The sequence below is a fragment of the Scyliorhinus torazame genome, chromosome 16 (genome assembly GCF_047496885.1).
Source record: "Scyliorhinus torazame isolate Kashiwa2021f chromosome 16, sScyTor2.1, whole genome shotgun sequence".
In the NCBI taxonomy this organism is placed as follows: domain Eukaryota; kingdom Metazoa; phylum Chordata; class Chondrichthyes; order Carcharhiniformes; family Scyliorhinidae; genus Scyliorhinus; species Scyliorhinus torazame.
Window position 1 is genome coordinate 33,148,262 of NC_092722.1, and position 12,766 is coordinate 33,161,027.

The window sequence follows — 12,766 nt, forward strand, 5'->3', positions numbered from 1 at the left end:
AGGGATATCTTGCTGCAATTATACATGGCCTTGATGAGACCACACCTGAGATATTGTGTGCAATTTTGGTCCCCTTATCTAAGGAAGGGGGTTCTTGCTGGAGAAGGAGTGCAGTAAAGGTTTACCAGACTGATTCCTGGGTTGGCAGGACTGACAAAAGGAGAGGTTGAGTCGGTTTGATTATTTTTCCCAGAGACGAATGAGGAGGGGGATCTCACAGAAACCTATAAAATTCTGACAGGACTAGACAGGGTAGATGTTGGAAGGATGTTCCTGATGGCGGGGAGTCCAGAACCAAGGGTCTGAGGATTCCGGGTAGACAATTTAGGACTGAGATGAGGAGGAATTTCTTCATCCAGAGAGTGATGAACCTGTGAAATTTGTTACCTCAGAAAGGAGCGGAGGCCAAAACAATGTATGTTTTTAAGAAGGAGTTAGATATAGCTCTTGGGGATTAAATAATCAAAGGCTATGCGGGGAAGTGAGAACCGTTTACTGAGTTAGATTGTCAGCCTTGGTCATAGTGAATGGTGGAGCAGGCTCAAAGGGCTGAATGGCCTACTCATGCTCCTATTTTCTATTTTCTTTTCTCAAGGGTTGCAAAACAGGGACTATAAATATCAGTTAAGTCATTGTGCAGAAGTAAAGAATAGACCATGCACATGGAGTTAAGGGAGAAATGTAACTATCGGAGCACAATCTGCAATTTTAAAATATTCCTAGCAAAAGAAACTCCACACTTTTAATTTGTTTTTCAGGGCTAGAGAGCAGGTGTAATTGTAATTTTAACTTGGTGCCAACATTTCCTCTTTGCAGTGTGTGGACAGTTTATTTCAGTGCATGGTACTTTTATATATTACACAAGCGTGCAACTGCCGTATATCACAGATAGAAAATTGTGAGCAGAGTGTATGGTACCTTCCTGATTGTTGCATAACCACATGCACACAGTATAAGCTTAGCTCACTGTTTAAAAACTCAATTTACTCCTGGATTAAGTTTTCATTAGTCTTATAGAGAGAATATTGTAGAAATAGTTGAAAATCACAACATACCAGCAACTGATAATTGATTCCATTGTGACGAGTAGCAGGAGAGCCTGCGGAGGGGAAGGACGTCACTGACAGCAAATGTTAGATTTCTGCATTTAACCGCATATGTCAGAAGGTGCTGTCAGTTTTACACATTAAGCCTTTATTACTACTGCAAGTTCCAGGCCAATGAGTTTCCACTTTGCGTAGTGATTTGCATTTGTTTTGAGAAGTTGGACTGGATTCTCCGATTTTGAGGCTATGCCCGCACTCCGGCGTGGGAACGGTGGCGTTCTACAACAGAAAGAATGGCGTAAAACGGCCACTGATCCTCCATTTGGCTGGGGGCTAGCATCAAGGCAGCGTAGAGCGCCCGCCTCTAGCTGCCGATATGGCCCGGAGAATTGCCAGGTCCGTAGCCGCGCATGCGCCCAGCGGCAGCCTGGAAAATAGTGTCCCCTTTTTGACCAGCAGATTCCCCCCCCCCCATGCCCCCAGCCCCTGGCAAAGTCCCCTCTGCCCATGGATCCGCCCTCCCCCAACTGTGCCGAGTTCCCGACGGATGAGACCATGAGCAACCCACATCGTCGGGAACTCAGCCGGTCGGGGCCGGAGCTTCAGGGGGCGGGCTTGACGTCCTGAGGCCGTCGATGTGTTGCGCAGCGTACTCTTTGAGTGCACCAATTTGGAGGGGGCGAAACATCGCAAAAGCGGCGTAGCCCTGAATTTGGTCGTAAGCCTTGATTCTCTGGCCGAACGCGATTTCGACGTTGCCAACCGGAGAATCCCGCCCCCGTTGTTTTTCTTGTGTTTTGCTCAAACTAATTTGCATATTACAGTGCAATATCTGTAATATGAAATTAGGCAAAGTTATAAAACATTACATTTTTTTTCTTTAAAATATATTCCTTGTTATATTTAAGTGATAATTTGATGCAGATTGATTTATACATCTGGAAATTAGTATTTCATAAAAGCATTTAATTAGTGTCAATCTGTGAGTAATTCAATTTTAAATGACTTTTAAAAAATTTGAAGAGCTATTTGGTAGTTGTATTGGGATATTGTGGTCAGCTTCTTTGTAGATTTGTAAAAGAAAATACATTCGAAACTTTTAAATTGTGCTCTGTCAATGTTCTTACACCTCAAAGAACCAGCTTAACTTTTAGAAACTAGAAGTTTCACAAACGTGCTCTTAGCAGAACCTCCCATAGATGATTAATTCCGTTAGGTGGCATGGGCAGTTTTGCAGGCAAGGTTGTCTTTTGGTGTCATTTTTTCTTAAACTAGTTCAAATGATTGTGGAATCCTGAAGATAATATGCACTTCGTGCAATCTTTTGCTTGGGTTATGCTGATTTCAGACAAAATACGGCAAGGAAACCAGCACAATCGAGTGGAAACTCATTGTGAACTGGTTGGTGGCTCTCCCTGTGGCAACCAGGCATCATGACTTCTGGTATGGTGAAATATATTCCTTCAGGTCTCACATTTGATGTGGTTGACTCTTAACTTCCCTCTGAAATGGCCCAGCAAGCCACTCTGTTGTATTCAACCGCTACAAAAACATAAAAAAGGAATGAAACCGGACAGACCACCCGGCATCGACCCAGGCACCGGAAGCGACAATGCCAAACACAGCACTGTTAACCCTGCAAAGTCCTCCTTACTAACATCTGGGGGCTTATGCCAAAGTTGGCAGAGCTGTCTCACAGACTAGTCAAGCAACAGCCTGACATAGTCATACTCACAGAATCATACCTTAGAGACAATGTCCCAGACACCACTATCACCATTCCTGGGTATGTCCTGTCTCACCGGCAGGACAGACCCAGCAGAGGTGGTAGCACAGTGGTATACAATCGAACCTGGGACCTCGGCGCTGTGAGGCAGCAATGCTAACCACTGCACCACCGTGCTGCCCGAAGACACCGTTTTCTAAAGGGCGACTAGGGTTGGGCAATAAATGCTGGCCTAACCAGTGACGCCCATATCCTGTAAATGAATACTTTTAAAAATTGATACCATGTTCAATGCTGAGGTGACTGATCTCAGCTGGGGCAAAAAGGTTTATTTAATCTTTGTATACCCTCTGAGGGAGGAGAATATGAGCTAGGGTTCTGGCTCATGGTCGCTGTTCCTTAACCCCTTCTGCGAAGTGTAGGGGAGAAAATATAAGGCCCTGTTGTTGGTGCAGACGATACAACACAAGAGCATTGAATTGGAATTCTGTCTGATCTGTGTTCATGTCTCCGGATGCTCAGCACTTAAAGTCACTGGATCAATCTGATAACTCAAAGTGAGTGGGTAAGAACATGACAAAACAAATATAATATAGAGGTGTGTGAAGTCATGTGTTTGTTGGGAAAAACAGCAAACAGAGTATCTTTTAACAGTGAGGAAATGGGAAATTGTTCTCCAGGAACCTTGGTTCCCTTGTACACGAGTCTCAGAAAGTTAACGTGCTGCAAGTGTAGCAAAGAATTAGAAAAGCAAATAGTATGTTGGCCTTTATTAAAAAAAGATTGGAGAATAAACAAATCTTACCACAATTATTTTGGACTTTAGTGGAGTGCTGTGTACCGATTTAGTCTCCTTACCTAAGGAAGGATAAATTTACCTTGGACTGAGTGCATTGAAGCACCACCAGACTGACTCCTAGGATCAAAGGATTGTCCTCTCAGAAGAAATTGAGTAGGCTAGACCTATATTTCCTAGAATTTAGAAGGATGAGGTGCGATATAATTGAAGGATATAAAATTCTTGAGGAACTTTGACAGGATGGTTGCTGAGAGAATGTTTCCTCTGCTGTGCAGTCCAGAAGTAGGGTTCACAGTCTCAGAATAAGGTGTGATCATTTTGGATTGAGAAATGTTTTCACCCAAAGTGTTATGAGCCTTGGGAATTCTCTACTCCAGTGAGCTGTGAATGCTCAGTTGTTCAGTATATTCAAGTTATTTGGGTAACAAAAAAATGCAGGGATATGGGGATAGTGCAGGAAGGTGAGATTGAGATAGATTAGCAGAGCAGGTTTGAGGGACAACTGGCCTATTCCTGCTCCTATTCCTAATGTTTCTTTTATTCTAAGTGACTTTTTAAAAATACAGATCCACTTTTTGTATTCGGGTGCAGTTGTCAGTTTCTTAGTAAATTAACAAAGTAACATTCAAAAACTTTCAAACAGTGTCTTGTAATGTCAAACAGTGTCTTGTAGTGTCCCTGCACCTAAAACAGCCAGCTTAACCACTTTCAGTGCCTCCTCAATGAACTGCAAACATGAACAATTAGCAGAGCCTCCCATTGGCAATTAATTCAGTCTGGTAGCGAAGGCAACCTCCCTTGCCATAGGCACCTGGTGAGGACAAGCTTGGGCTTGCCTGTGATGTGTTTTATGACATACTCATTCAGTATGCAAATAGTTTGGGGAAATTATTGAGAAGTAGGTGAGTGAGAAACCTTTGAGATGTAAGATGGCTGCCAACACCCACCTAACTGCAGCAAAGTCATAAAAGACTTCAGGAGAAGAAAATTGAGAATATACACGAGCACTGGCTGGACATAAATAAAAGCAAACCATCACTCACAATCTCTTGCTCACATATCCTCTCTCATTCTCATGGACTGACAAACTCGCCCTCATGCCTCACATGTGCCTTTACTTTCATTAACCTTTTCCCTCTCTCTGAACTGGTATGTTTATTCCTACTTTCAGGCCAGCAGTCTTCAATATGAGATGTTGTTACTGACTGATTCAATTTCAAAAGAAGATGCATGCTGGGAGCTGCGACTTCGATGTGGTAAGCTTAACTCCATGTGAGGTGGTTTAATAAAGCTCACAATAGCAAGCAGTCTCATTTTCTAAATTATAATGTTTTAAACATTTGTTTTAATTATAAAACATAAAAGTTGATGGAAAGTTAGTTTAAATCAATTCAAAACTGCGTTCTTGCATCCTTGCTCGACCAATTTGGTTTTGATTCACTGCATTGTGTAATGTCCTGAATTGTTTTTCTATCTTTAGCTCTGAGTCTGTATCTGATGGCTGTGAACATTAAGACCCCAGTGGTTGTTGAGAACATCACTCTGATGTGTCTGCGTATTCTACAACGACTGATTAAACCACCTGCCCCGACTAGTAAGAAAAACAAGGTGAGCCTGCTCACTGGTGATGAATGCCATTACTCAATCCATCTGCTCTCTGATCTAACACATTGATCCCATTGCTTCTCTCACTATCTAGTTTATCACTATGCCCACTCTCTTCTGCAGGACACCTCAGTTGATACACTTACAACTGTCAAACCCTACAGCAATGAGATACATGCACAGGCTCAAGCGTGGCTCAAGAAGGATCCCAAAGCATCATATGAGACTTGGAAGAAGTGTCTGCCTGCCAGAGGTAGGTATAACCTTCATTCATGTCTTCTGATTTCAACATGTTATATGTTTTAATGGTCCGACTCTAGGCCAGTATGTGTGTACAAAGAGATACCAAAGAGAACTGACAAATAGAAATGCTTTGCTCATATTGTTGTACATTATCGGCAGGAACCTGAGGCGGTTTGGAATGCTGTTGTTCTGTTTGCTGCAGAATCCTGTAGTTGAGCGGCTTACTGTGCACAAGATTTCCAAAATAAAACTTTAATTGCTTCATTTTCTCCATCAGTGAGAAAAAGTAATTGATATATTTGTTCATTTAAGTAATCTCCAAGGACTGAAGTAGTTTGCTGAGTTTTTCCTTTCTTTGATCCTTGTTTAGTTTCCCCCCACTTTAGAATGCATTGGGTTATTACTACCTAGTCTCTGTCAGCACTGCTTTTGATGCCGCTGGTAGCGAATATATTTTAATAGGCTCAAACTACTTGTGACAACTGATCACCCATTTGGCAGCACCTATTGATGGTGTGCCTGAGATCAGAAGCACATTGATCAGAACCTGCTAGCATGAATCGCCACCTTACTGCGGTATTTGGAAAGTCTATGCACTGCACCACTTATCTTAATTTGCATAATGATCCCTTGCCCTTGCTCAGTTGACTTTGATGAGATGTGATGTGACATGTGCTTGAGCCTATTGGTCCTGTAACAAGCTGAGAGTAGGAGTGGGAACCAGCACCACGTCTGTGCAGTTCCAGACAATATCCTGAACCTGGCTAAGTGACTTAAGCTGCTCTACCATCCCCTACTAGAGCAGCTTTTAAGAGAAACAAAAAAAGTTTGCAAATTCTGCAAAATTATGGTCCTTGCACAACCAAACATTTTGAACCAAATAGATGATGAAACAAATGGAATTATTTTTCAAACCATTCCCCTAGACTGAAGTCCCTTAATTAGGCTTTCTGTGCATCGCTGAAACATTTATGATAACACCATGATTGATTTGTGATTCATTTCCACCTCCCAAACAGCTTTGGACACTGAAGGAAAAACGCAGAGTAAAACTGAGCTACGACACCTCTATCTGATGGAGAAGTACGCATGGAAGTGGAAGCAGTTTCTGAGCAAACGTGGAAAAAGGAATTCGCCACTAGACCTCAAACTAGGACATAATAATTGGCTTAGACAGGTAATGGACAAAGATGGTAACTGAACAGAGGCTAAACGTATAAGAGCAGGACTGTTGTTATTGGCCACATACAGCAAAGGTTTGCCACCATCATCTTCGATAAGCTGTAGAATTGCACATAGCTTTTTTTCATCCCGCACATACTGATTGAACTTTCCCCAGGTCAGGACGGGGGCGGTATAGAAGTTCCCAAGCAATAGCCTTTACACACAAAGTGCCATAAACATCAGCAGAGACCAGGTGGGCAGAATGGCCTGTTTCTGTGCTGCAAATTCCATATACTCTACCATTTTCTTCATTTTGGGGAGAGACAGAGTGCTGGATTTTTCATTCTGGAGACTAGGTTCTCCCGCTGGAGTAGAATTGCTCCTGGTCTCCCCTGGTGCCTGGGGCAACCCTAAGGAGCAATTCAAATTTATGCATGGAGGTGAGCTTGTGGGATTCTGTCTGAATCCAGGTATTGGGCTGCCTTTTTGAGCGGGAAGCCCTAAACCGATGTCTGGTGGCTGGCCCCCCTCACTCACCATCTCAGCTCCAGGATATCACTGTAGGTGTTTCTCAGGGTAGTGTCCTAGGTCTAACCATCTTCAGCTGCTTTATTAGTGACCTCCATTCCGTCATAAGGTCAGAAGTGGGGGATGTTCGCGGATGACTGCACAATGTTCAGCACCATTCGCGACTCAGATAATGAAGCAGGCCATGTCCAAATGCAACAAGACCTGGACAATATCCAGGCTTCAGCTGACCATCTCCTACAAGCGAGGATCTAACCATCGCCCCATGACATTCAATGGCACTACAATCGCTGAATCCCCCACAATCAACATCCTTCGGGCTACCATTGATCAGACACTGAACTGGACTAGCTATAGTACACTGTGGCTATCAGGGCAGGTCAAAGACTAGGAATCCTACGGTGAGTAACTCACCTCCTGACCCCCCAAAGCCTGTCCACCATCTATAAGGCACAAGTCAGGAGCGTAATGGAATACTCTCCACTTGCCTGGATGAGTGCAGCTCCAACAACACTCATGAAGCTCGATACCATCCAGGACAAAGCAGCCTACTTGATTGCTTCCCCGTTCCACAAACATTTAACCCCTCCACCACCGAAGAACAATAGTGGCCGTGTGTACCATGCACAAGGTGAACTGCAGTAACTTGCCATGGTTCCTTAGCCCGATGACCACTACCATCTAGAAGGACAAGAGCAGCAGATACCTGGGAATCCCACCATTTGAAGGTTCCCCCTCCAAGTCACTAACCACTCTGACTTGGAAATGTATCATCGTTCCTTCACTGTCACTGAGGTAAAATCCTGAAACTCCCACCGAACAGCATTGTGGGTGTACGTACATCTTTGGGACTGCAACGGTTCAAGAAAGTAACTCATCACTACCTTCTGAAGAGCAACTAGGGATGAGCAATAAATGATGGCCTAACCACCCAGATCTCATAAAGGAATATTAAAAAAACTAAAAAATCATCTGCAGTTTCAGACAAATGTTCCAAGCAGCAAATGTTACAAATGTCAGAGTCTTCCATGAAAGCCCAGTACACTTCAAAGGACTTGAAATCCCTTGACTGCCTTTGAAATGCAAATTTTCCATTCAATTTCACACATAATACATTGTATTAGCCAGTGATTGACAGTTTTATTAAACCAGAGACAGCTGCTTGGTGGATTGTTCATTGCTCTTTCACTTCACGCTTGAATGTATCTCAAGTAACCTGCTTTGATGCTAACCACAATATTTATACACACTTTTGTGATGATTGGTAGATCCTCACCACACCAAAAGCAGCTGAATGCTTTGAGTTCTTCTATTACACAGTAGAAAGCACTTAGCTTTGCTGTGACCCCTTATAATAGTTTTGTGTGAGCCAATTCATCTGGAAGGAACAGTCCAAAGATGTGCAGATTATGGTGGATTGACTGTGCTAAAAATTGTCTCTTGGTGTCCAAAAGCTTAGGTGGGGTTACGGGGATAGGGTAGAGGTGTATGATCTATGATTTGTTCACTTGGGTGGCCATGTGTCCCCATCACCTGCTGGCTGGGTGGCCGGATGTCCACCTCCTTTGGCTGGGTGTCTGTGGAGTTCTCTTCCCCCCCACCCCCCTTCTGCTGGCTGGGTGGCTCCTGGTGGCTGGGCAGCTGTGAGCCCACCTCCCGTGGCTGTATCACTTGCCCCCCCCCCCCCGCCCCAAAATCCCACTGGCTGGGCGGCTGGAGCCCCATCCCCTCCCCTGCTGTTGGATGGCTGTGAGCACCCCCCCCTTCCCTGCTGGTTAGGTGGCTATCAGTTCCCTTCCTCTTGGTTATGGAACGGGGGCTCCCCTTCCCCCATTGCATGGGTGGTTCAGGAGCCTGAAATGTTGCTTGTTTTCTGCTGTTCTAAAATCGCTGTAATATGTACGAGTAGGAGATGAGCCATCTGACCTTGCTGTTTCTCAGGTCCTATTCACTCCTGCAACACAAGCTGCACGACAGGCTGCCTGTACAATCGTGGAGGCACTTACTACTATTCCAAGTCGCAAGCAGCAAGTTCTTGATCTTCTCACCAGGTACATTTCTGTTAACCAGAAATCTAAGCAACAGCTTCAAAAGTTATTTCAGCAACTCGAGTTCTAGCTGTAACATAATGGGGTCTGTATTACAGAACAGTATGTCATTGGTGCCAGTTGGTGATATTTGTCCATTGTAGACTTCCTGTGTTGTCAGTTTTAAACATCTGTGATTTTGAGTTGCATTCTGATCAGCTATCCAAGTTCCTCAATGTCTGTGAAAATATTTGGGAAGTTGGAGCAAGGGCAGACCAGCTTCATTGGGTACTGTGAACTTATCCATGATACAAATTGCACTTGTAAATTCATAGAGAAAGAAAGTCTAAAGGATGTATGATCTAATCACAAACCGCTTAGAGTTTTAACAAGGAAATAGATGGTCTAAGTGTATATTCATTTTCTTGTTAACATGTTCATTCCAGCTGGTCTGTCAATTACAGGGCATATTCTTTCGCAATAAAAACAGAAAAATGCAGGAAATACAGAGCAGGTTATGGCAACATCTGTGGAGAGAAACATAACATTTTGTGTCTGTGACCTTTTATCTGAACTGGGAGAATTGAGGATGTAATAATTTTTAAACAAGGCATGGGTGGTACATTGATAAAAGGAAGGTCTGTAGTAGGGTGGAGATCGAGGAGATATTGAATCACTCAAAGAGGGAGTCTTCCAGTGCCAAAGGGAACAGTGATCGTAAGACGAGAAACCAAATGGAACGCAAGATTATCACCTGAAATTGTTGAACTCAATTGTTGAGTTTGCAGGCATTGGTCTTTTGCAGCTCCTTTACAAACAGCGGGGAGGGTGGGGGGGGACTTCAGGCTGGTCTAAGGGTTGCTCTGGAGTCACCTAACCTCCAGAATATGCACCACAGACTAGGATTGTGGGTTTTTTCTACTGCTAACTCCATTTGCCGATCAGTGAGCAGCCATAGCAAGTGAGTGTTCTCAGGCAGAATCACTGGGGTGTCTACTCAGTATTAAAATGGTCCTTTATGATTTCAACCATCTGTTTTTGTATCGCCAGTTACCTGGATGAACTGAGTGTTGCCGGTGAGTGTGCAGCTGAGTACCTTGCACTCTATCAGAAGCTCATCAAACCAGCTCATTGGAAGATCTACCTGGCAGCTCGGGGAGTGCTGCCGTACATCGGAAACCTGATCACAAAGGTCTGCCTTTTCTTCCATTCCAAAACAAATCAGAAAAATCTCAGGTGGTACAATTATTTTCCAAAACATTATGTCATGATTGGCACTGCCGCCTGTCCCCACCCTGCTTAATTTCTCGAATAATTGGTTTCTGTCGGAACATCAGAGCGAGGAAATGTTCACCAAGTTTATTCTCACTCCCACACTCGAGTAATTTGAGTGTCTTGTTGGTATTAGATGCCAATCTAATTACTTGTTAATCCCCCTGAGAGTCTGTTGCATTGTTTGGGTTCATTAGCTCCGAGACAAGTTAGCAACAGATGGGCGCAACAATATCCTGACAACACTATGGTTTAGATCAGTAGTAACAGGCAGGGTAACATTTCATTTTGCTATTTGTACATGTCTGAGGGGTCAGTGTATGAGCAGTAGTCTTGGGAAACAGCTGGATGGGTGATTGATCTTATCGGGATTGGGTTAATTGAATCTATCTTCCATTGATTTAGAGCAGCATTTTATTGGAATATTATTGTTAGCAAGGTCTGTCATTGGAAATTACCCTCATTGAAATGGCAGTCTTTTTACAGAGGCATTCATAGAGGATACCTTCAAAGGGTTGAATCCCAGTTATCAGAATTTTCCTGTTTTAAGTACTGTGGGAACAGCTTGCTGTAAAAAAAAAGTTATGTGATTCACGGCGCCGATCATGGGTTCGATCACAGCCCCAGGTTACTGTCCAAGTGGAGTTTGCACATTCTCCTCGTGTCTGCGTGGGTCTCACCCCCATAACCCAAAGATGTGCAGGGCAGGTGGATTAAATGTTCGGGGAGGCTGGTATGGGAATTCTGGCCTGCCTTGGTCTGCTTTAAAAGCCAGCTCTTTAGCCCTGTGCTAAACCAGCCCCTACACCATGCTAAACTGCCCCTTAATTGGAAAAAAATAATTGGGTACTCTAAATTTATCAAAAGAAAAAGTTATGTGAAGTCAGCATGAAATAGAACTGCCAGGTATTTTACATACAACTATTCTCCCTGTTTGACTGAGCAACAATTTATTGTCTATGGTGTTTGTTTAATTATGAATCTTCATTAACATTAAAGGAAGCTAAATCTTACCATTAGAAATGAAAATAAATACTCAGCCAGCACCGAGAAATAAAGTTAACATACCAGGCCAGTGACCTTTCCTCAGAACCTCAGGGTTATTCTTTTTGTTGTATTGCTTGTTTTTTCCTAATAAGTGTAAATCTAATTTTCCCTTCAGGTTTATGAACACTTACTTTTTCATAATTAGATGCAATGGCAACTGAGACAAACTTAGTTTGCAAAAACTTGAGATTCTCATTCAGGAGTATGGCAGGCGATCTGTTAAGAGAAGGAGCAACAGCGGTTGTCCAATTGCTCAGCAAGTTAGTCTAGTGCATTATCCGTAGAATCCCTATTGTGCAGAAGGAGACTATTCAGCCCATCGATTCTGCACCAACCCTCTGAAAGAGCAGTCTGTCTCTGCTCAATCCACCACCCTACCTGCCGTGCACATCTTTGGACATTAAGGGACAATTTTTAGCATGGCCAATCCACCTAACCTGCACATCTTTGGACTGTGGGAGGAAATAGCACCCGGAGGAAACCCACACAGACATGGGGAGAACATGCAAACTCCACCCAGGAAATGATCCAAGACTGGAATTGAACCCGGGTCCCTGGTGCTGTGAGGCAGCAGTAATCAACGTGCCACTGTTTGATTCTGCCGAGTTCACTGGTTTTGACCAGAGTGGCAGTTTGGCTACAGTTACTAGTTATGTGCAGCACGGTAGCATTGTGGATAGCACAATTGCTTCACAGCTCCAGGGTCCCAGGTTCGATTCCGGCTTGGGTCACTGTCTGTGCGGAGTCTGCACATCCTCCCCGTGTGTGCATGGGTTTCCTCCCCGTGTGTGCATGGGTTTCCTCTGGGTGCTCCGGTTTCCTCCCACAGTCCAAAGATGTGCAGGTTAGGTGGATTGGCCATGATAAATTGCCCTTCGTGTCCAAAACTGCCCTTAGTGTCCAAAATTGCCCTTAGTGTTGGGTGGGGTTACTGGGTTATGGGGATAGGGTGGAGGTGTTGACCTTGGGTAGGGTGCTCTTTCCAAGAGCCGGTGCAGACTCGATGGGCTGAATGGCCTCCTTCTGCACTGTAAATTCTATGATATGATGCCCCAGTTAATGGAGAGGGGAAAATTAGCCCGCTCTTATATTCCTGATTGCTATTCACTGACACCTATTGGAGAAAGTGTGTAGATGTCAAGTGAGGACAGGGCTGTGGTGACCTCCATTGTGGAATAACCAGACTGTAAAACCACCCTAATGAAAATTAGCCATTTGAATGAGATACTAGATGGAGACTAGGGCGTGTGCCATTCAAGGTGCCATGAGAACAATAAAAGAATAGCATTCTTTTAATTGCTGAATCATC

General features: G+C 43.8%; 1 protein-coding gene across 6 annotated transcripts in view; it reads left to right on the forward strand.

The window, feature by feature from the left end:
- Nucleotides 1-12,766, forward strand: part of ubr4 (ubiquitin protein ligase E3 component n-recognin 4) — a 227,614-nt gene that overhangs the window by 178,455 nt on the left and 36,393 nt on the right. For all 6 annotated transcript variants that reach the window (XM_072478202.1, XM_072478203.1, XM_072478204.1 and 3 more), the window contains 6 exons: nucleotides 4,743-4,827; nucleotides 5,052-5,179; nucleotides 5,300-5,429; nucleotides 6,439-6,596; nucleotides 9,053-9,162; nucleotides 10,189-10,330. In XM_072478202.1, coding sequence (XP_072334303.1) covers nucleotides 4,743-4,827; nucleotides 5,052-5,179; nucleotides 5,300-5,429; nucleotides 6,439-6,596; nucleotides 9,053-9,162; nucleotides 10,189-10,330 — 753 coding nt within the window. The remainder of the gene's footprint in view (nucleotides 1-4,742; nucleotides 4,828-5,051; nucleotides 5,180-5,299; nucleotides 5,430-6,438; nucleotides 6,597-9,052; nucleotides 9,163-10,188; nucleotides 10,331-12,766) is intronic.